This window comes from Cherax quadricarinatus, chromosome 3 (assembly GCF_038502225.1).
Source record: "Cherax quadricarinatus isolate ZL_2023a chromosome 3, ASM3850222v1, whole genome shotgun sequence".
NCBI classification, from domain to species: Eukaryota; Metazoa; Arthropoda; class Malacostraca; order Decapoda; family Parastacidae; genus Cherax; species Cherax quadricarinatus.
Window position 1 is genome coordinate 12,319,488 of NC_091294.1, and position 25,298 is coordinate 12,344,785.

The window sequence follows — 25,298 nt, forward strand, 5'->3', positions numbered from 1 at the left end:
GGCAAATCATAACACTAGTCGTGGACGGTGGGTATAATCCTCACTTCGAGTCTGTTAACCCAGCCTCACTCAGGGATATTTTAAGGTCGTATCCCGTAGAGATGAAGCATCTCTTCCCTATGGGCTGTTTCCTAATTGCGAATTTTCCGTCCCTGACAAAGCAATAGTGGATTTTTTGAGCATGGCATAATTTTCTTAGCCGATAATTGAGGTTTTGTCTTGTTTTGGTAAGGAAATCATTGACGCATACAACAGTTTTCATAGAAATGGATGTTTTTAGTAGGTTGTTTCTTTGTAGGCTGGTTTCGAATTTTAATAGAACTTTTTTTTTACCAGCTTGGGAGGTGTATGTGGAGAACGTTATCCATGGAATTAAAAGGAGAATATACAAGTATAGTGGTACCAATGCTCTTATATGGGTGTGAAGCATGTGTGGTGAATGTTGCAACAAAGAACTTGTGGGCAGTGGAGAGGGCATTCTGAGGGCATTGTGCTGTGTGAATTTAATGCAGATAATTACTAATTTGGAGATTAGGTGGTAGTGTGGAGGTTTCCGAAAGTATTATCCAGACGGCAGAGGAAGGGTTGTTGAGATGGTTGAACAAAATTGAATAACCTGAAGGGCATATAAATCTGTAGTGGAAGGAGGGTAGAGGTCGTCCTAGGAAAGGTTGGAGAGAGGGGAAAATGATTTTGTGTGCAAGGGGCTTGGACTTCCAGCAAGCGTGTGAGCGTATCGGGTAAGAGCGAGTGAGGAAGAGTTGTTTTTGACTTTACGTGCTATTGGAGTATGAGCAAAGTTACTTTTATGAAGGGATTTAGGGAAACCTGTTAGCGAAACTTGAGTTCTGGTGGCGGGGAGTACAGTACCTTCACTCTGAACGACAAGTGTTTTTATGTTGCAGTTTAACTATGTAGTGTAGGCACGCCTCTGGCAAGATAATGATTGAATGAATGATAAGAGTCTTCTTTTTCTGGTCATCCTGCCTTGATTGAAAACGGCCGATGTGTTAAAAAGAAAAAGGTTAAAAAAATCTTAGCTTCCAGATTAAACAGGCGACTGTATTGAGGACATTAATGGGTTATCCTAAGAAAGCTCCCCAGTCGTAGTGCCACGTCATACAGTAGTATGGACGGTTAAAGCTAATTTTTAAAATAGTATACCTGGTAAGGTGCATGGAAATTATTGAGAGAATTAAGGGTAAGACGGAAAGCAGGATCACAGATTGAGATTATCATGAGGCAGCAGCCAGGTTCACGCGCGCGGAGCAAAAAAAACATTCGAAAAAAATATGAAAATGGAATTGTTACCAAAAAATAGCTGAACTTTCTGGCTACACTCTGGTATAATTATTATCCTTGTACGATGTTTCTAAAAGGAATTACAGCCATTTATAACAGGCATGGTGACAGTGCTGACGCGTCATATTGCGTAAGAAGCGCTGACTCGGCTTTGTTTACGTTTTTCCCCGTGTTATTTTTATCGTTTTCTTATATCTTTGTCTAATATAATAAATTCACCATCCGAGATCATGCCAGAGTGGGCGGAGCTAATATGATCAAGTAACCAATCACGTACCCTGGGTATAGTACCCAAAATGGCCGACACCTCCAGCCAACAAAATATTCCATACCCACGCTAATATCAATTATAAGGCTTATTTATCTATCACAATTGATCTATTATGATATAATGCAATATAATAATAGCATATAAACATAAAAAGTACACCTTAAAAAATAATATATAGCATAATATGATGCTCCGAGGAGAAAATTTCTATCGATATTTCCCCTGAAGGTGAAGAGAGGGTCCGCCCTCTCTCATCAGTGATGAGAGAAAACGGATTTACAATGGTTAACTGTAATAAACACTCGTAGGCCGCGGAAAAAGTGTAAAATAAGGCGAATTTTTCGGGGAAAAAAATATTTCCCGGGCAGCGGGGGTGCCGCGCGCTTCGGCCTATATCTCGAAAGTAAGTTATTTACCTATTTAGGGGAAGATCACCTTTATTTATGATTGAATTTACTTGATTTTCACAACAAACATAGGAGAATGATTGCTTTACAAGGTAAAGTGTACCTTTCTGAACTATCCCAAATATTTTTAGATTTATGTGGGCAACAAGACCGACATCTTCCAATATGACAAAAAAAGTTATGAAACTTATTTTTTTTTAGCATGAAGATAAGGTTTATTTTAGAATTGGTACACTTACAGTGATGGAATTAGAGGGGTTCTATCAGCAGCAAGTGTCAAAACCACTTTTCCAAGTACCACTGAGTAGGACTCCCCTGCCAAATGCATTTTTCGTAAATTTTGCATATTTCATTTACTTTTTGGCCGATATGATTGAAACTTCAGCACAGGAGGTTTTATATAAGCTTCTAATAGTACACCAAAAATGAACGTAATCGGTTGAAAAATAAAGAAGTCGACCCCGTGAACCTAACCGCTCCCTTTAGGAAGGTATAGGATGCATACAGGTGAACAGTATTTAGATAAAGGTAAAGAAGTTTTCATTGCGTTTATTGATTTGGAAAAGGCATATGATGGGGTGGATATGAACAATGTGGCAGATGTTGCAAGTGTATGGAAAATGTGGCAGATTAGTGAAAGTTAGTTTTTAAGGGGATAGTGAGGCTCAGGTGAGGGTATGTAAGAGGGAGATTATTTTAAAGTAACAGTAGGTTGTTTAATATATTTATAGATAAGGTTGTAAGAGAATTGAATACTGCTGTACACTAACGGCCCCCTTCAAGGCTGGCAACATTGCAGACCTGGAGAGTGTACAAAGAACTTTCACGGCACTTAAGGCGCCTAAACTACTGGGAACGGTTGAAGGTCCTTGATCAGCATTCTCTCGAATGCAGGCGAGAGAGATGCATGATAATAAACACTTGGAAAGTCCTGGAGGGATTGGCACCAAACCTACACACAAAAATCACTCCCTAAGGAGGCAAGACTCGGCAGGAGATGCAACATTTCCCCGATGAAAAGCAGGGGCACCACGGGTACACTGGAAGACAACCCAATAAGTGTCCGGGGCCCAAGACTGTTCAATTGCCTCCCAGCATACATAAGGAGATTACCAATAGACTCCTGACTGTCTTCAAGAAGACATTGGACAGGCGCCTAAAGTCAGTACCTGACCAACCGGGATGTGGTTCATACGTAAGCTTGCGTGCGGCCAGCAGTAACAACCTGGTTGATCAGACCCTGATCCACCATGAGACCTGGTCTCAGACCGGGCTGCGGGAGCGTTGACCCCTAAACCCTCTCCAGATAAACTCCAGGGGTCTTGGTTAAAGGTATGCGATTGCAAGACAATATTAAGACAGTGGAAGTTGTCAGTTGCCTTTTGCCAAAGACGCTGCTTTTGGGAGACTGAGAAGTTGCAAGGGTTGGTGGACAAATTTGGGGTATGTAAAAAGTAATGAGCATTGGAAAGAGGAAGGGGGCGAGAAAAACATCCAGTGAGTGGCAGGTCTGCGGGCGAGCCGCCACAGTGACTCCGACCCCTCTTCGGCACCCAGCCTTATAAATACTTTTAGTAACCCTGCGCCTTTTTAATTAGTGGCCATACCAACTGTTCTTAACTTTAATAGCAACCGTTAATGACACATCAGTTATTACTTTTATTTTCCAACTAAACTGGGTAATGAGAGTTTTTATTGTTGATGTAGAATTTCTTAAAAGCATACCAACCATAGTAGTCTGGGAGAAAGTAAAATGACACCAGAGTCATGGCCATCTGGATGGTCCCCATGATGAAGAAGGGCATCTTAAAGCCTCCCAGCTCTAACAAAGCTCCACCCAGAATTGGCCCAAACATCTGCGCCAAATTCATTGTCGTCCTTGTCCAGGCCTGGAAAATGCATTTATTTAAAATTCATCCTTTCTTATGCAGCAGTTATGATTTGCAAAGCTTTTGAACCATTGGGATAGGACTTTAAACAAAAAAATTGGAATTTAGCTGCCGTAAGAAATTTCAACTACCTGTATAATTTAGTAATACCATTTTGCTATTATGACCCATTTGCACAACTCTAAATTAACTGCAATTTAAAATATATCCGTAATTCGTTCCTAGTTCTAAGCAATAGCCCAGGCTATTACCTCAAATATATTTCCTGGGTTGTTGGGCCTTTCTTACAGTTATCCTAAAACTAACAACTGCAGCATAAAATCTTATTACCGATGCAACATCAAACTGTTTACTTGTGTATACCTGTCCTTCCTCCAAGTAAATTTATGTCTTAAGAGTAGACAGTGTAATGGTTATGCGAAAAATACAACTGCAATTTAAAGGGGTAACAAAAATTGGACACTGAATAGGATACCTAATAATTTTGCTAATTTCATTAAAAAAAAATCTTTAGAAATTAATAAATTTGTCACTTTCAGTAAAATAAACTGCTAGTCTATGAAACTTACAAAGACTTTAGCCACACAGTCAGGAAACTCTAAACCAATATAGGCAAAAGTTGCAGTGCTGATACCGGCATTAGCAGTAGCTTGAGTCATCCTGATAGCTATGGCCATGATCACAAACAACGATCCTTCTGGCATCCACTCAAGGAACCTGATCATATATTTATTATACAAGAAACAGAGTATTAGAAAAAAATGTATTTTTTATATTTTTATATATAAATGTCCAGAGGCACATTAAGTATAAAAAAAATACAATAATGTCAATTTAGCAGACTTACTTTGGGAAGAACATTGTCAAATTTTAAACATTCAAGTTAAAAGAACTAGGATAAATGAAGGAATAACCCAAATGTAATAGTCTTAAAAGAGCCAATAAAGCTGAGCTTTATTAAACTTTAAATAAATTGTAGAACTCACCCCGAGAGGACACAGCAGCCACCACTACAAAACAGACCAGCACTGAAGGCAAATTTTACTCCAATCGTCTTTAGCTGCAAACGTAGTTAATAAAATTAATTATTTTGAAGATCTGATGCCATTAAAAAAAATGCCTAGCTACCAAGGTATGTTAAGAGTAAAATCCAGTGCCCGAAATGCCCAGGCATGATAGTGGCATTCTTTGTACTTAAATCAAAATTGTAATTACGCATTGCAACCTTTACAAGTAAATAAAATCTTCATTCTTTTTTAGTCTTACGAGTCATGTCAGGACAATCAGTTTTTGTAAACATTGCTAGTCTTAAACCAAGCAATAATAAACTTCCTATAGATTGCCTCGTTAGTCAACGGAAGTATTTTTGTTTTCAGAGACGTGTAAATATACTGTGACTAGGCATATCAGAGGCAGCTAAATGAGCACTACAAGCTAGGATCAAAGTTATTAATTTACACTATGGTACCTGACATCACAAGCGAGTCTACAGTACTGACAGTAAAAGCTTATTACCAAAATTTTTATTTTATACAACCAATCAGAGGCAGATTCAGAGCAGACTAAGATATGTTAGGGATAATTCAACACTGCTTTGAAAACATTTTAAACCAAGTCCGAAACACCGTCCTGTTTGGGAATGTGTACGACAACTAAATTAAAAAACAAACATTGACAGCAGAAATATCCAGTAGACAGTCCAAAGAAATTATCACCCATTCGATACTTGGTGTTCCGGGGTCAACACCCCCCCCCCCCCATGGCCCGGTCCATGACCAGCCCTTAATTCTTACAATGACCAGAGAAATAATGAGCAAAATGAATTATTCAGAATGAAAAATTACCTTTGCTTCAAGTAGAGGCATTTTCATGACAGCGAGTAATTAACTGTATTAAAAACTTTTTACTTGAACGAGACCAAACTCTGTTCAATTTTGCCCACCCTGCCAGTACATGAACTGCCTCAATCAGTCATTTAAAAATTGCTGATATGTTCCTGCCGAAGAATTGGGATAGTGTGGAAAACCTTTACAATTCGGCAACAAGGACAAAAATAGGACACACCATTTGTAATTTGTGGGCACTGGTCGTCATGGAAAATTCAACTAATAATCTGGCGTCTTCGTGGCCAAATTGTGGTTTCATGGCCTGAATTTGTAATTAGGAACCCATGTTATGTCCGTTGCTGAAGAATTGGGACAGGAAATTTGCAGGACCTCAAGAATTACGTGTGGATGGCAGGGAATAAGGGATACAAACATCACTCACTGGGAAGGGTGCCATTAGTCCTTGCATTTAGATCTTTAGCTGGCCAGTGTAGGATCTAGGTGTTAGGCAGGTGTTGTGTGATCCATCTACAGTAATTAAATGGCAAGTGGTAATATGAATTTCTTTATTGTACCTAGCAAGCCTCATCATATACACGCTTACATTATTTTGTAATTTACCATTATTGGTATTAATGTTTAATATTGTAATTATTAATTTAATATCACAGGTCTAGCTTTCTATGAGTGGTGAAGTGGGCATCGAGGGAATTACAGTTCGGCGACCAAGTGTGACTTAAGTCCTACTTAACTCACCCAGACTTCTTGCCTGTAATAATTCAGGTAATACCCTGTAAACCTCAGGCAGGTAATTTGCTCACATAATAAATCACAATAACTTTCTGTAGCAAACATTCAAGTTTATTCTCTATAATGGTTACAATGTGAGGGTTTACAGGTTTTGGGTATTTTGTGGTTTACATGTTATAAAATACTAATTACAGAGGGGGGCCACTAGGACACCTAGCATGGCTAGGCATTTCGAGCAGACTTAGATTAATTCTTAACATTAAATCCTTACAGATTATGGTATTAAGGCTAAGTGACTACATCATAATTTGTGAGTTTAGCAATGTGAATGCTTTTGTTTTGGCACAATACAAAGTGTCTATATTTGAGTATCATAGGCAAACTTATGACTAGTTAGGATTTATTATTTTAAGATTAAGATTAGTATTTCTGGGTTTATAGTCAGTGAGTGAGTAATTGTGAACCACCAGGTGGTTATCATGTAGTTAGCTGTCATCCAAGTTGATATTTTGAGCAGCTCCTCGTTAACAATGGTGTTAAGGGTGGCAAGATTAGGGTGGGAGATGACAAGTCGTGTCGTCAGCAAAGAGAATGGGTTTCAGGTGTTGGCATATGTTTGGAAGATCATTGATGTAAATGAGGAAGAGCAGGGGTCCAACGACACTTCCCTGCGGAACTCCAGTATCAAGTGGCCGTATTGATGAGGCTGTGTCTTTAATGGGGACATACTGATACCTATTAGAAAGGTAGGATTTAAAATATGCAAGCACATGGCCTCTTATACCATAGTGGTCAAGTTTGTCGAGTAGGATGCCGTGGTCTACTGTGTCAAATGCTTTTCTTAGGTCAATAAAAATTCCTAGCGGATATTCCTTATTTTCCAATGCTGTGTAAAGCAGGTCTAGCATTTTTATAATTGCATCATTAGTGCTTTTATTTTTCCTGAATCCAAATTGGCAGGGGTTGAGTATGTTTTGTGACGTTATAAATGAATAGTCTCCTGTGCACAAGTTTCTCGAAGATTTTGGATAGCAATGGTAGGTTTGATATTGGCCTATAGTTGTTTACGTCTGTAGGGTCACCACCTTTATGTATTGGTGTAACCCTTGCTGTCTTGAGTAGTGTCGGGAAAGTGCTAGTTTCTAGTGACTTGTTTAAAAAGTAATGTAATAGCATGCGAAAGGACATGGGCTGCTCGCTTGTACAATAATGGTGGGACGTGAGGCAGATTCCCAGAGTTATTTTTAAGTGACTTTATAATCTCAGTGACTTCCGTGGGCTCAGTTGGTACAAGATAGAAGGAATTTGGTTAATTCCCATCCAGGCAGTCCCCGGCACGGGCATTGGTACGTGGGATTTAACTGGCGAGATTAGATCCTATGTTTGAGAAGTCGTTTATCTTGTTAGCTGTATCAGTGGGATGCAGTGGTGTTTCATGAGGTTTAGTTAGAACAATACTCTTCTTTTTTTTCAGTTTGTGGGTCCCCAGAATCTCTTCTTGTGTCAGTGAATCTGCTGGAGTAGTACGTTAATACAACTAACATTAATACAACTAACATTAATACAACATTAATACAACTAACCTTTTTGCCGACAATTGGCGTAACTAGGAAGGCAGTTAAGCAGTTAGTGCCAATGATGAGGCCAAATATTGTAGAGGAACAGCCCTTCTCCTGAGCCTGTCATAATGAGACTAAGACTATACACACCATAACCAGTCAATACTATATATTACTCAAACTCGGAATACTAGATAAAGCATTTGCATTATTTAGCATATACTTTAATCAGTCTGCACTATGATATGCAGAAATAAGAGTGCTTGGGTTAACTACACGTGTTAACCTTCAGTAAACTTCCGCAAAATACAGCATCATAAATACAGCATCATAAATACAGCATCATAAATACAGCATCATAAATACAGCATCATATATAACTATCCTAACATTGTCGCCACCACACTATTACTACACCTATACCAATACACTACTATGAAAGTTCTGCTAAACTACAAGTTTAAAAAAATCTAATAACCATATACAAGTTTTCATATCAACATGGAAACCAGAAGATACTTAAAACCATTTATAAATTAAGTCAAATACTTTCAGGCAAGGAAACTTAAATAAGGCAGACAAAATCAAGATTTGTTTGCTTGCATTTACACCGTCTACAGTAAGGTGTGAAGCTTAGTGGTGAATAGAGGAAAAAATTAGTCAGATTTTCCACCACGAAATTGATTTTATATGCTCGAAATATGTCATTAACTTCGCAGCAGCCACAACTGTAGAATATTAAATTAATTTGGAAAGTGCAAGACTAACTCGGGAGGAAGAGAATGGCAAAGCTTACAGTACTGACATGAAGACCTTTAAAATACACCTACCATTAAACTTATAAATCCTGGTATTATTATAAACGATAGTCACTTAGTTGTGAATTTGAAAATTCATACTTATAAATAATTGATACACAAGCAATTAAAAAAAAAAGTCACTATTAAAAATTTATACATGCTTAAGAACTAATTTGATCACAAACGTCTATGAAATAGCCCAAATATTTTAAGGCAAGAATTAACAGGCCTGTCAATAAGAATTAATGGTTTTATTAGTGAAAACTTTAAGAGACTCACAATACGAGGAAAGAAAGGAGGGAAGAGACAGACTGCGAATGAAGAAGTGAGGCCAGCCAGGCAAAGCACCATCAGCAGCAACCACTGTTTTCTGCTGAAGGAAACTGATGATTTTGCTTTTTGCCCAGCACTATCTTCTTCCTTTTCCAAATGGTCTTCACTCTTAGATTTCTTCCAGGCTCTCTTCCAGCCACTCCGGTTTGAGAACCATTTCTTTCCTGATGGTTTCCTTCTGAAGTTGTGAGCCTTTTCTATGTCAGTATCTGCATATAATTGTTAGCATTAAGTTCCTTTAACAAAAAATGACTAACCCCCCGCCTCCCCAGCATTAACCAGTAGAAAAAATAACTTGAAGAATAAGACAAAAAAAAAAAAAAAAAGAACAAAGAAAACCTAAAGTGAGAGTGACTTCATATTGTACTCGCCTGTAAACACTCCAAATGTAAAGAAAATTCTCAACGCCTTCACTGCAAGAGTAATTACTAACAAACCAATACCGGTTTTCAGTAAGAACTTTTGAAGTTCCTCCGGTCAGTTCATGATCATCTGGGCTGTAGTACATGTAATGGACTGCGTGTGGCTAACACTTACAGCCTGGCTGATCAGACCAATCATATTGAGCCGTTGTTTAGAACCGGGCTGTCAAAGCAGTGCCCCCCCCCTTTCCCAAAATCTATGGGCGACCTTTAAGTATAGCCACAATGAATCTACCTGTCTAGTTTCTTGGTCATCTGAGGTTCAAACTACAGACCTTAGCGGGATAAATCTTAATTCAATGGTATTAACCACAACTCGTACATTAATCAATTTTACATCATATACTATACCATTAACAGCATTCAAGTACTCTTATATTTATATATGCACTACAAAAAATGTAACTTGGGTAACATTCCAAAATTTTCGAGTCGAGATTAGTACCAGTTGGGGTGCGGCTGAATGTGTATGCAACAAACATGGTTAAAACTGATGAAGCGTCGCCGGCGTTCTAATATCCCCCCCCCTCCCTCGGGGAGTTTCAATAAGCATTTTCCTGAAGAAAATTGAAAGGGGTTCATGAAGCAGCATAAAAGGGTTTATTTAAATAATGGTGACGATATCACTGCATCTCTAACAATTAACCTCCCTGGGTAATTGTACGTGATACCCAAGTAACTACCATAGGCCTTGCAAATAATAGACTTACTTACATTCAGTATACACACTACTATACTTTCCTGTGTGCTTTTTATCTGGTATTTCTTCTCTAATGTTGCAGTTTAGTAACTGTAGTGTAAGTGCGCCTCTGGCAAGACAGTGGCAGTGAATGATCAAAGTTTTTCTTTTCCTGGTCATCGTACCTTGGTGGTAAACTACCGATGTGTTAATTCTTTAATGTTTCTGTTTATCCTAGGAGTTCAGGTGTAAGGTTGGACAATAGGGAAGATAATCTTCTCCAGAACCACTAACATATTTTAACAAGCCATGGACCGAAATATTGGGTTTTATTAATTAGTCGAATGAAACCTTTGCGGACAAAGAAAATTATCTTATTGTTTAACAGTTCAAGTTTCAGGGCCCCAAAAATGTAGGTCCGCCACTGTGCGCACCACACGACTCGCCACTGTGCGCACCACGCGACTCGACACTGTGCGCACCACGCGACTCGACACTGTGCGCACCACGCGACTCGACACAAAATCAAACAAGATAACTAGTAATAAAACCGACGTCTCAAAATATGAACATTCAATAACTAATTTAAAACATTACTTAGAAAATATCAATGAAATTTAAAAATCATAAAAGAAAAATTGCACATAAGTGGGACAGCGAAGTGATCAATATCGCTGATAGACAATCAAAATTTAGTCAAATTTAATAGAATAAATATTCCTAATTATGAATGAGGGGGGGGGCGATTATTAGATTTTCTGCCTCTACGAACAGTAGGGAAATCGTCCAAACTTATTCTTTTCCCGTGTATCACCTTTTAACTGTTCCTATCATTCCTTCATAAAAATCAGCCTATACAATATATTAAATAAGCATATATTACTGGGTCTAAGAATCACAATTATGAAGCTTTTTCCCCATTTTTTTTTAAATAAGCAAATGTAAAGTGAAAACTTCCGTCTATATGAATGACCCACCAGGCAAGGTTGAACAAAGTGGTCAATATCTACCACTTTGGTGATAGATCGATAGGTCTATCGAAGGGGTCGATAAATGCTGGGGATGTGCTTTGTGTTGTATACGTGATCTTCCAATCCCCCCCCCCCCCTCGTCCCTCCAACCAAGTATCAGTACCCTTGGCGACAGTCATCAGATTCATCCTTCCCGTTAATATCAACAGCTTCAGTAAAAATGGCAATGTTAAATCATATATTGTTCATAATTCAAATATTACCTTTTTTTTTTATGAAGTCATTATTTTTATGCCTACGAAAGTAAGACTTGGCAGGAGATGCAACATCCTCCAATGAATGATCAAAAACGCGCTAAACCATCCCCCAATAACCAGCAGGGGCGCCACGAGTACACTAAGAACAAGATTAGTGTCAGGGGAGCCTAAGACTGTTCAACCTCCTCTCTGGCTATATAAGGGAGATTACCATTGGCTATCTTCAAGGAGCTAGACAGGAACCTGAAGTTAGTGCCCGACCAGCCGGGCTGTAGTTAGCACGTCGGTTTACTGGCTGCCTGCAGTAACAGCCTGGTTGATGAAAACCTGATCCACCACGAGGCCTGGTCACGGACCGGGTAGCGGGGGCGTTGACCCCCGAACCCCCCACCAGGTATCTATTATTTGCACTATTAAAGTACTATTTATTAAATTATATTCATAGAGTAAATGTTTAAGGGGTCTGCAACTTCATGAAGGTGTCTAGCTGGAGTTTGGGGAGCCCTGTACTAGACGCACTGTGACCATAATCAACATTAGAGGACGTCTGCTACTCCAGTTCCGTCCTCTGCACGTGGCGCAGTTATTCAGTATTATTAGTATAACATTAAGCTGTAATTTACTTCACATAACTGACTTAAGACTCGATATTACCCGTCTTGTTCTCTGTGTTGCTGCAGGTGATTCCCAGTTCAGGGAAGATAGGTTTGATATTGGTCGTATGGAGCTGGTGGGGCACAGAAGAAACGAGGGTGTCTGAATAAGGTTCACAACAGTTGACGTGCTGAGAGGCTGCAGTAACTGGGACGTGTTCCGTGTACACAGGGGTTAATAATGGTGAAGCTGGTCCTGTACTCTGCCGCCCGTCCATCATACACCGGGCCACAGTGATGGTAACACCTGACGGTAATTATAAAATATAACTGGCATATACTTTTCACACATTCAACTCTTACTAAATTTCCCTAGGGTTTCTTTATATATAAATATTTGCTAATGTATTACCTAAGAATAAATAAAGGTTGATATTGGGTAACATTTCGTAACAAAGATCCAGAACTTTCTAATCAGTGGTAGCAGTACACTAAATCTCTAACTTTTATATTTCCTGTCTTCAAATTTTGAGAGAGCCATGTCACATTGTCTCCCCAGCCTTCAAATGGGATTACACAAGTTCAATAAACCTTTCATGGTTACTTATATTTACACACGATTCTTAAGATTTTGACAAAAGATATTAAAGTATGATTCTTTCTTATAGGCTACCAAAGACTCCGTGGAAGGACAGATTCAAATTATTAACCTAAAATTAATTGGAAAATGACCTAAGAATAAATTAGGAAAAAATTAAATAATGAATTATTTCAATTTAAAGTTCATCTGCAATAAGTTGATACTTTTGTAGGAACATTATTCATATTTAATATTAGCCATTTCGAAGCTTAGGACATTTTGTTCCTTGGAGATTATGTGGTTTAGTCCACTTATAAAAATATTATTCGTAAAGGGCTCAGTAAAAATACTAGGTTAAAACATCATGTTAACCAGACGCAGGAAAAACGGAGTATTATTGCAAGAAATTACAAGTGATTGACAGCTGGAATATAAAGACACAGCAGGCCAGGATAACTGGAGATTCTGTATTCAAATTTACAATATGGAGGTACATGGGATTATGTCTTAAGTTACAACTGGGCTAATAGTTTAAGTACACTTGGAATTATGTAGCAACACTTGGGATAATGGACTTCTCCGGAGTTCCTTATTCAGGATATTATAATAATTGTGGGGGAGCGCTAAACCCATAAGATTATACAGCGCATGTAGGGGGGATGAAACTTATTCAGGCTCAATTCAGAGAACTGGAGTACAGATCCAATTCCCTAGATCAAGAGCCCCTCACCAGCATCAAGGAACTTCCCTGGAGGGGCTTTTTTTCAGGATAATAAACGAGGGATGGGCAGGTCTGAATTAATGACAAAACGCCTAGAAGTTCCGAGATCCCTACAACCACCTTAGTAATGATAAAAACTATGACAGGGGGAGAGGCCAAAGGAGTGGGCAAGCTGTAAAAATGTTCTGCAGTCAAGCATGACAAGCTTCACACAAGGGCTCAGGGAAAACTGCAAACAGGAGGTTATGAATGAGGAGTGCCCGATCCTCAAATAATAGATTAATCTCAAGGTGATTTATTCCTGTTTGAAAGAGGACTAAATATCAAAGTCCGGCCGATACCAGTAAGCCCATTATCCAGTTTGCAGGGTCCACCGGGCCTGCCACTTCCTAAGGACATATCTGTCGATATGGCCCATGACGTAACTAATGTAGCGTGAGCTCACTACTGTAGCTTGTGTATCAGGCTCGTTTATTTCCCTGACATCAACATGGTCCAGGCACCACTAAAACTACATCCTATCTGGAGAGTGATCCCTGAAGAGAATAGGCCGTACAGACAATTCTGCAAGGCTTCTCGGTTCTTGTTCCATTAAGGAACTAAACGATATGAAAGAGTGAAGAGGCGGGGCCAGGAGCTAGGACTCGACCCCTGCAACCTCAACTAGGTGAGTACACAGACAGACAGACAGACAGAGACACACACACACACACACACACACACAGACACACACACACACACAGACACACACACACAGACACACACACACAGACACACACACACAGACACACACACACAGACACACACACAGACACACACACACAGACACACACACACACAGACACACACACACAGACACACACACACAGACACACACACACAGACACACACACACAGACACACACACACACAGACACACACACACACAGACACACACACACAGACAGAGACACAGACACAAACCATACCCCCGGCCGGGATTGAACCCGCGGTCATTACGATTTCTTGAGTCAGTCAGACACACACACAGACACAGACACAGACACACAGACACACACAGACACACACAGACACACACAGACACACACAGACACACACACAGACACACACACAGACACACACACAGACACACACACAGACACACACACAGACACACACACAGACACACACACAGACACACACACAGACACACACACAGACACACACACACACACACACACACACACACACACACACACACACACACACACACACACACACACACACACACACACCAAGTGCAAAGTCATGAAGATTGGGGAAGGGCAAAGAAGACTGCAGACGGAGTACAGTCTAGGGGGCCAGAGACTACAAACCTCACTCAAGGAAAAAGATCTTGGGGCGAGTATAACACCAGGCACATCTCCTGAAGCGCACATCAACCAAATAACTGCTGCAGCATATGGGCGCCTAGCAAACCTCAGAACAGCATTCCGACATCTTAATAAGGAATCATTCAGGACCCTGTACACCGTGTACGTTAGGCCCATATTGGAGTATGCGGCACCAGTTTGGAACCCACACCTAGCCAAGCACGTAAAGAAACTAGAGAAAGTGCAAAGGTTTGCAACAAGACTAGTCCCAGAGCTAAGAGGTATGTCCTACGAGGAGAGGTTAAGGGAAATCAACCTGACGACACTGGAGGACAGGAGAGATAGGGGGGACATGATAACGACATACAAAATACTGAGAGGAATTGACAAGGTGGACAAAGACAGGATGTTCCAGAGATTGGACACAGTAACAAGGGGACACAGTTGGAAGCTGAAGACACAGATGAATCACAGGGATGTTAGGAAGTATTTCTTCAGCCACAGAGTAGTCAGTAAGTGGAATAGTTTGGGAAGCGATGTAGTGGAGGCAGGATCCATACATAGCTTTAAGCAGAGGTATGATAAAGCTCACGGCTCAGGGAGAGTGACCTAGTAGCGACCAGTGAAGAGGCGGGGCCAGGAGCTCGGACTCGACCCCCGCAACCTCAACTAGGTGAGTACAACTAGGTGAGTACAGACACACAGACACACACACACACACACACACACACAGACACACACACACACAGACACACACACACACACAGACACACACACACAGACACACACACACAGACACACACACACAGACACAGACAGACACAGACACAAACACACAGACACACAAACACACAGACATACACACACACAGACACACACACACACAGACACACACAGACACACACACAGACACACACACAGACACACACACACAGACACACACACACAGACACACACACACAGACACACACACACAGACACACACACACAGACACACACACACAGACACACACACAGACACACACAGACACACACACACACACACACACACACACACACACACACACACACACACACACACACACACACACACACACACACACACACACACACACACACAGACAGGACTACAAAGAGACCTGGACAGGCTACAAGCCTGGTCCAGCAACTGGCTCCTTGAATTTTACCCTGCCAAATGCAAAGTCATGAAGATTGGGGAAGGGCAAAGAAGACCGCAGACACAATATAGTTTAGATGGTCAAAGACTGCAAACCTCACTCAAGGAAAAAGATCTGGGGGTGAGTATTACACCGAGCATATCTCCTGAGGCGCACATCAATCAGATAACTGCTGCAGCATACGGGCGCCTGGCAAACCTACGGATAGCATTCCGACACCTCAGTAAGGATTCGTTTAAGACTCTGTATACCATCTACTTCAGGCCCGTACTGGAGTATGCAGCACCAGTTTGGAATCCACACCTAGTCAAGCACGTCAAGAAATTAGAGAAAGTGCAAAGGTTTGCAACAAGACTAGTCCCAGAGCTACGGGGATTGTCCTACGAAGAAAGGTTGAGGGAAATCGGCCTGACGACACTGGAGGACAGGAGGGTTAGGGGAGACACGATAACGACATATAAAATACTGTGCGGAATAGACAAGGTGGACAAAGACGGGATGTTCCAGAGATGGGACACAGACAAGAGGTCACAATTGGAAATTGAAGACTCAGATGAATCAAAGGGATGTTAGGAAGTATTTCTTCAGTCAGAGTAGTCAGGCCGTGGAATAGCCTAGAAAGTGATGTAGTGGAGGCAGGAACCATACATAGTTTTAAGGCGAGGTATGATAGAGCTCATGGGGCAGGGAGAGAGAGGACCTAGTAGCAATCAGCGAAGAGGCAGGGCCAGGAGCTGTGACTCGACCCCTGCAACCACAAATAGGCGAGTACACACTCGTGGAGGAGACACGCGGTTTGAGCTTGTGTTTTGGTGGTAATTCCTGACTGTGCCATAAGGAATAGTGTGGGGGATATAGGCGTGTGCATGCATAAATGAGTGCATATAATCACTTAAGACCCGAAAAAAGGAAATATAAGTATTCACAGAAAAGAAAACAAAGGAAATAGTGGCCGAGTGTTCATTGGGGGCCGTTGGAAGGGTGAACGGTTGTGTCAGGCCTAAATAGTGTTGCCATAATAACGCAGTGGGGTATTTGAAGAATAAGTGCGATTCAAGACCAGGGAGATAAGAGATATGTATAGATGCGTCAGTAAATTCAGTGAGTGAAAAAATTAGAAGAGCTAGAGACTATAGTGCATACAGGAAGTTAGTGGAAAAATTACCAAGAAGCATCAAACACCTTCAACTTCTGGGAAAGGACAGACCCGCAACGTTACTCCACTGCCAGCCGCAAGTAATATTCACCTAGTTTGAGTTGCATGGGGTCAATAGTACCTGTCTCTAGCTGGAATTGGGGGTCACTCTCCTCGAGCTATCAGAATTAGATTATTATTATTATTATAATCAAAAAGAAGCGCTAAGCCACAAGGACTATACAGCGCTGCAGGGCAGGAAGGAAGTGAGGGCATCAGGTGGCAAAAGGGAGATGGATGAGCAACAGGTTACGGATAACAGCGGGGCAGTGGATGGTGAAAGGGTAAAGGGCAGCAAGAGACTGAACCAGAAAGGGCTGAGGGGAGTGCGAAAAGTATCATCAGAGTTTGTGGAGTAAATCGGACGTTGTCAAGAAGTCAATGAGAGAGTCAGGATTAAAGGAGGGTCCATCAGCAAGAAGGGAAGGTAAAGAGAGAGTAGTAGAACGAAGACGACGTTGGAGGTAAATTCTGCGTGCTCGTTGATAGAGAGGGCAGTCTAACAGAATGTGGCTAATCGATACTGGAACTTGACACTGCTCACAGAGAGGAACAGGGTGCCTCTCCATGAGATACCCATGAGTAAGACGAGTGTGGCCAATGCGAAGGCGGGAGAGAGTGGTCTCCCAACTTCGGCACTGATGACAAGAAGACAGCCAGTAACCTATGCTCGGTTTAATAGAATGAAGTTTGTTACCGAGCAGAGTTGACCAACGTTGTTGCCAACGGGTGCGAAGGTGGGTAGCTATTGCAGCAAAATAGTCCAGAAATGGAACACCTCGATAGGAAATTGGTAGGTCATATACTGCTGACCGCGCAGCAGTGTCTGCCTGTTCATTGCCCTGTACGTCGACATGACCAGGGACCCAACAAAAAACAATATCTTTATGTTTGGTAGAGATACGGCGTAGCCAAAGTTGGATACGGAGAACTAGGGGATGAGATGTATCAAATTTTCGTATAGCCTGTAGAGCACTAAGGGAGTCTGAGACTACTACAAATGATGACACAGGCATAGATGCAATACGAATAAGTGCTGCAAGAATGGCATACAGTTCAGCAGTAAAAATGCTAGCTGAAGATAGTAAATGCCCTCGTACGACGCTGTCCGGAAACACTGCTGCGAATCCGACGCCGTCTGAAGACTTAGAGCCATCTGTGTACACAGCGGTGGCATGAGAATGGGAGTGGAAGTGATCAAGAAAAAGAGAGCGGGAAGCCACCGTAGGCAGTTGAGCTTTCGAGCAAGGGAGTGAGAAAGAACAGACCCGAACAGCTGGAACTTCCCAGGGGGGCAGGGAAAAGTGAGATGCTACATGAACATATAAAGGTGGTAACTGAAGGGAAGACAAGAGTGAATGTAGGCGAAGAGAAAAGGGACGGAGCAAACAGGGGCGGCGAACGAATAAAGAATGTCTACTAATATCGGTGACCATTCTATAAATGGAAGGATTGTGTAGATCGTGAGAGTGTACATAGTAACGAAGGCAATGGGCATCACGGCGATCAGACAAGGATGGAACATTTGCTTCTGTATAGAGGCTCTCAACAGGGGAAGAGCGAAAAGCACCAAGGCACAAACGTAAGCCTTGGTGATGGATAGAGTTAAGGCTAGAGAGAGTAGCAGGAGAGGCCGCGGAATAAATCTGGTCACCATAATCGAGTTTCGATAAAACGAGGGCTGAATGTAGGCGAAGCAGAGTTCGACGATCAGCTCCCCAGGAAAGATGAGCAAGGGTTTTAAGAAGGTTTAGCCGGCTGTGACAAGTTGCCTTCAGAGAGGTAATGTGAGGTTTCCAGGTTAACCGACGGTCAAAGAGAAGGCCTAGAAACCTGACTATCACGTTCGGGGATACGGGAGCCATAGAGATACAAAGGATGATCGGAGATAACAGAGCGTCTAGTGAAAGTAATTTGGTGAGTTTTGGTACTTGAAAATTTAAACCCATGTGTGGTGGCCCAAGTGGAAACACGGTCGACCGCATGCTGGAGAGAAACTGCAATAAGGTGACAGTCAGCGCCTGCACAAGCAATAGCGAAGTCATCAACATAGAGTGATGACCAAATATTGGGTGGAAGAACAGAGGCCAAATCATTTATAGCAAGGAGAAAAAGTGTTGTGCTTAGAACACATCCCTGAGGGACACCTTCAGCTTGGACGAAGTCCGGGGAAAGAACATTATTGACTCGAACACGGAAATGTCTGTCAGTTAAAAAGTTCTTAAGGAAGGATGGTAGATTGCCTCGGAGGCCTAAGGAATGGGCCTGGGCCAAAATATTATACCTCCAAGTTGTGTCATATGCCTTCTCAAGGTCAAAAAATATGGCAATAACTGAGTGATTATTCGCAAAGGCATTACGAACATACGTATCCAAGCGTAGTAAGGGGTCTATGGTAGAACGACCCTTACGAAAGCCATATTGACTAGCGGAGAGACTGTTGTGAGTCTCTAAATACCACATTAAACGTCGATTTACGAGGCGTTCCATCACTTTGCAAACTGCACTTGTAAGAGCGATGGGGCGATAGTGGGAGGCATCATGTCCTGTAGTACCCGGTTTGCGGAAAGGGAGAACAATGGCAGATTTCCACAGCTGGGGAAGAACTCCTTGTGCCCAAATAAGATTGAAGAGGTGTAAGAGGACTACAAGGGCTGACCGATGTAAATGTTGTAACATACGAATATGAATGTCATCAGGCCCAGCTGCCGATGATCGGCAGGCTGAGAGCGTTGCCTCCAGTTCTTGAAGTGTAAAAGGCACATTATACTGTTCTTCTCCGAGAGAAGAAAAGTCCAAGGGTACTAACTCTCTGGCAGACTTTGAGGAAAGAAACGAGGGGCATAGATGGAGCCCTCGGGAAATACGGACCAGATGTGTGCCAAGTTCAATGGCAACGTCGAGAGGGTTTGCTATATCAACACCAGTGACCCGTAGAACAGGAGCCGGGTCAGGAGAGTATTTACCACTCAATTTCCTCACTTTTTTCCAGACTGCACTCATAGAAGAAGCAGAGGTGATGGTGGAAACATAGTCTCGCCAACAAGTGCGTTTAGCTTCACGGATGACACGGCGAGCGATCGCACGCTTCTGCTTAAAATCAACAAGTCTCTCAGCGGTTCTATTGTACCGGTACCTGCCCCATGCAGCACGTTTCAAACGTACTGCACGAGCACAAGCAGGAGACCACCAAGGCACGCACTTCTGAGAATGCCTGCCTGAGGTTTGGGGTATAGAATGAGAAGCTGCGGTATAAACTGATGTCGAGAAGATGTGTAGGAGCTCATCAATGGAGGATGAAGAAGGAACCTCACTAAAAGCAGTGAGGTGTGAGTAAAGATCCCAATTTGCCCGATCAAATTGCCAGCGAGGGTTACGGGAAGGTGGTGAATAGGAAGGAGAAGTAAGAATGATCGGAAAATGATCGCTGTCATGTAAGTCTGGTAGAACAGACCAGGTGAAGTCTAGTGCAGTGGAGGAAGAGCAGACTGATAGATCGATGCAAGAGAGAGTATGAGTACGAGGATCAAAATGGGTGGGAGTACCCGTATTTAAAACATGGAGGGGGTGAGAGGCAAGAAAAGCCTCCAACTGAATGCCACGTGAGTCACAATGAGACCCCCCCCAGAGGAAATGGTGGGCATTAAAATCACCAAGTAACAGAAGTGGTGGTGGTAAGGATGAAACAAGAAAGGCAAAGTCTGGGATAGAAAATGCTCGAGAAGGAGAGAGATATAAAGAACATATTGTAAACCACTTATTCAAGTGGATACGGGCTGCAGTGTAATGCAGCGAGGTATGGACAAATAGTTGACAGTACGGAATATCATTGCGTAGAAGAAGGGCACTTTCATTAAAGGTCCCATCTGAGAAAGGATCCGAAGAATACAATAAATTATAGCCTGAGATAGGTTGGAAAACAGCCGAGTGTAATTTTGGTTCTTGTAAGCAAGCACCAACAGGGGAAAACCTGGAAAGCAACATCTGAAGCTCACCCCGATTACCCCTGAGGCCGCGGATATTCCACTGTAAATAGGCCATGATTGGCGATGAAGAAAATATCAGGAATCTGTAGGTAAAGGCACCTACGGACTAGAGGGGTTAGAAAAGTCAACGTGTGGTGGCATTGGAAGATGTTCAAGTAGCGAAGGAACGGAGCGTTGCGAAGAATGGGGTTGTGAAGATGGAGGAGAGGGAAGAGAAGGAACAGGAAGTGAATCAGTGTCCATTGAAGGTTTAGTCTCTGCAATATATTCTGAAATGGCTTCAAGTGTTTCTGAATTCAAAGATGTATGGGAAACCATATTGGAGATAGGAGGAGGAGGGTGAGTAAAGATTGGGACAGTAATGGACTGTACCAAAGTAGAGGGGGAGGGAAAAGTGTAAGGGACTGGAGATGAAGTGTGGGGGGGGACAGAAGAGGTAGAAACCTGGGAGGTGACAGAAGAGGGAGAAACTTGGGAGGGGACGGGGGTGGAAGGCATAGTACGAGGAGGAGGGTGAATCTCCACACTTGTAATAGAGCCAGAGAGAGGGGAAGAACTAGGTACAGAGACTGGAAAGGTAACGTGTGGAGGTGGAAGAAGGGAAGGAAGGGGCAAAGAAGATTTGAGCAATGTGGATTTTTTGGACTTCTGAGTAGAGGGGCGATTGGTATTAGGTGTCGTACGAGGTCTTGTCGATACTGGGGCTTGTGAGGAAGGACGCGAAGATGTGAGAACAGACTGAGTTGTAGTCGGGACGTCAGAGCCAAGGACAGCAAAAGGATTAGATGCCGTAGTGGCTATGGGAGGGGTAACAACAGAGGAGGCTGCAGAAGATGGGACCCCAGAAGTGGGGGGACGTTTGGAAACACGAGAATAAGAAACACGGGGTAGTCTCCCTTGGAGGCGGAGATGAGTAACTGCCATAGCATAAGGGAGACCTTCTGCCTCTTTGAGGCAACGGATTTCACGTTCATTTAAGTAGACCTGGCAACGGCGGGAGTACGAAGGGTGAGCTTCATTACAATTAAGGCAAGATGGAGGTTGACTGCAAGATGTATTAGAATGGTTGTCGGCACCACAGACTGGGCATTCGGCCATAGATCTGCAATATTTCGCTGGGTGACCAAAACGCCAGCAATTTCTACATTGTTGCGGTGTAGGTATCACCTTTCGAACTTGTAACCGATGTCCCGCGACATATACAGAGGACGGGAGTTCTCGGCTGTCAAAAGTTAAACGAGCCACATTGCAAGGGTAACGTCTCCGCCCCCGGGCAGGAAGGACATAAGTGTCTACTTTGAGGATTGGGAGATCCTGGAGTTCCAGCTGTTCAAAAATGTCATTGCCACATGACTGGAAATTCTGTTGGACTATGGTATGGGGCAGAATGACAGTACCACTACAAGAATTGAGAGAAAGATGTTTTTCAATAGTGATAGGAGTAGTATCGATATTCGAAAGGAGAGAAAGATCATGAGCTTGGGTAGCATTCTGGACAGTGACGATGCGTGTACCGCTCTTGAGAGCGTGAAATGAAATATCTCTGCCAACATGACGCAGGAGCGCTTTGGCAATACTATGGTCAGAAAGGTAGGCAGAAGAAGTTGGTCTTAAAGTAAAGAATTTAGTCCATTGTGTGGTCCGAAACTGAGCGTGGAGAGGGAGTGCTTGACGTGTCGGTCGTTTCCGAGTAGAATGGGAAGGTAACGACGGAGCATCATCAGGAGATTGACGTTGGCGTTTAGGAGTAGGACCGGAGTTGGTCCGGCAGGAAATGGGTGGGCGATTCGAAAATTGCCGTACCGTAGAGGGAGAAGCCGGAAGCATAGTCAAAGGAGAGCGGAGTTCAGACAAATCGAAGGAGTCAGTCGAAGCCCCGGTACCTGAAGCGGGTGAGGAAACAGCACCAGCAAGAGGTACAGGGGCATCAGGAGTGTCCGAAGAGTGGTCTAAACACAAGGCAGGGTCAGAATGGGGTGCGGTATCAAGAAGGGGCCCGGGGGTAGTGGTTTCATGGACTAGGGCTGCCATGGTTAGGTTACTCCTTTGCTTTTTGTTTTTAAGAAAAAAAAAGAAAGAAGAAAAGAAAATAAAAATAAAAAAAAGAATAAAAAAAGGGGGGAGCGGGGAGGAATAGTTCCCAGGAGGAATGAAAGGGCCGGAAATCCCCCTCCGCGCCCAAGAGGACTCGACACCGCTAGTAGCGCAGATGCAGCATGGAACCCGTGCCATACCCTACCCTTCATGCCAGTAAACCAGCAATCTGGGATAGCAACCTCACATCTGCCGAGCTACCTCGGTGGACAAAAGAGAGGGCGGCCGGATATCCGCCACAAAGCATACCTCCTTCAGCCACCACCCCCGGAATCCGAAAGGTGGCTTCCAGAGATACACCCGTCGCCCAAAAGACACCCAAAGCTACTCCGGGATACCGGAGAGGGATCGGGACATCCCCAGGCAATCCAGATTCCACGGCAAACTACGCCACCGCCAAGAAACCTCAACGGAATGGGATGGACCCCGGTGTCCTTTCCCCTACCTAGGAACTAGTGCGCCTGTGGGAGAAATCACGAAGGCCAAGAAGAGGAAGGGCAAAAGGGAGGGGTGAGGAGGAGGAGGAGGAATGGAAAAAGGGGAGGATGGGGAGGATGGGATAGGGGAGGGGAGAATGGGGGGTAATTAGGTTCGGTCTGAGGAAGAAGACCGACAGGGCTAATTCCTCAGACCAAGAGCCTCTTCACCACGCCAAGGAGCCCCCCTTGAAGAGGATCAGAATTAGAATAAGCAGCATTCACTGGCATTTAATAGAATTTAGAGGTAGCGGCATATAGGCGAAGCCTAGTGTATTTGTTTTTGAATGTAATTTTAAACGCATAAGACAGTACAGTGGGAACCAAGAGATCGGGTACATATACAATACATATGTAGTACATACTTGGGAAATAAGGACTGTTTACATCAACATATGCACACACACTAGGTGAGAACAGGAATCTGCTGTTAGGCACTTGAATAGCTGTAGCATGCATGCACGCGCACACACATACAGGATTTCACACCTTCCCCCCCCCCCCATTTTTTTTTTTTTTTTTTTTTTTTTTTTTTTTTTTTTTTTTTTTTTTTTTTTTTACACAGGGTTTGACAAGGTTAAGGATCCCTAGCTTTATTGACAGCTATTTACAGGTTAAGGATTCCTAACTTTATTGGCAAGCTAAGAGCTGTTACCTACATCAGCTCATTTGAAAGCATTTTTATTGTTATCAGACAGTCAAGTAGGAAACAGGATGAAGTTGGAGCCATCTGTGGACCAGCATTTTCATTTGATCAACTGACTATCTCGTTGACATTATCCTGTACGAATGTGTTCCATACTCGAGTCATCCTGAGTATGTATGATCTCAGATGGAGTGATGTTCTGGAGAAGGGTACACCCAGAGTGAAGTTGCTGCTTTCTGCCCGTCTTGTGGCATAAAAGCTTGTTTCACGCTGTCCTCGAAGTGGATCCAAGTGTGGTATTTTGACAAAATTGGCCTTGTACATAACAGTAAGGCCACCCACATCCCTCCTATGTTGAAGGCTCTGCTGAAATGACAGATCTATCCAGGATGGGTCCAGGCGAGAGATGAGACGTCTTGCTCTGTTCTCTACTCTGTCAATCAGTCGCAGATGAGATGGGGGGCAGGCAAACCAAGAAAGTGGAGCATACTCAAGGTGCGAGCGTACTTGTGCCTCGTACAGAATCTTGCAACCCCTACTGTCAAGCAGATGGGAGATACGGCGAAGTGCTGTAAGCTTCCTGGCTGCCTTGTTTGCAAGATTTACAACATGGTTCTTCATGGTTAGTTTGGAGTCAGATTTCACCCCAAGGATATCAACTTCTTCTCCAGGTGCCAACATCCTCCCATTCATCCTTACTACTGCACCAGCATTACCATCATGGTGCCTAGAGACTATCATCATTTGTGTTTTCTCAGGTGCAAATGTTACTTGCCATCTATTTCCCCAAGCTGATATAGCTCTCAGCTGGTGATTGATGTAGCTTAGAGCAGCTGGCATTTCTTCTCTTGGATAAGTGAATGTCAGTGTACAGTCGTCTGCATATGCATGTGATTCTGGGATGAGATGAAGGTCGTTGAAGTAGACATTCCATAACAATGGACCCAGCACGCTTCCTTGTGGAACACTTGCCCCAATAGGATGTCTTGCTGATTCCGTTCCATTGAGAAC

The 25,298-nt window shown here is 42.8% G+C and overlaps 1 protein-coding gene across 1 annotated transcript in view; it reads right to left on the reverse strand.

Moving 5' to 3' along the window:
• LOC128684121 (MFS-type transporter SLC18B1-like) overlaps positions 1–25,298 on the reverse strand; it is a 130,631-nt gene that overhangs the window by 92,081 nt on the left and 13,252 nt on the right. Inside the window, exons 2-7 of the mRNA XM_070090174.1 lie at positions 12,121–12,366; positions 9,084–9,346; positions 8,029–8,124; positions 4,856–4,929; positions 4,439–4,586; positions 3,710–3,869 (exon numbers count right to left, since the gene is read on the reverse strand). Of these exons, the coding sequence (XP_069946275.1) occupies positions 3,710–3,869; positions 4,439–4,586; positions 4,856–4,929; positions 8,029–8,124; positions 9,084–9,346; positions 12,121–12,340 (961 nt within the window). The 5' untranslated portion in view covers positions 12,341–12,366. The remainder of the gene's footprint in view (positions 1–3,709; positions 3,870–4,438; positions 4,587–4,855; positions 4,930–8,028; positions 8,125–9,083; positions 9,347–12,120; positions 12,367–25,298) is intronic.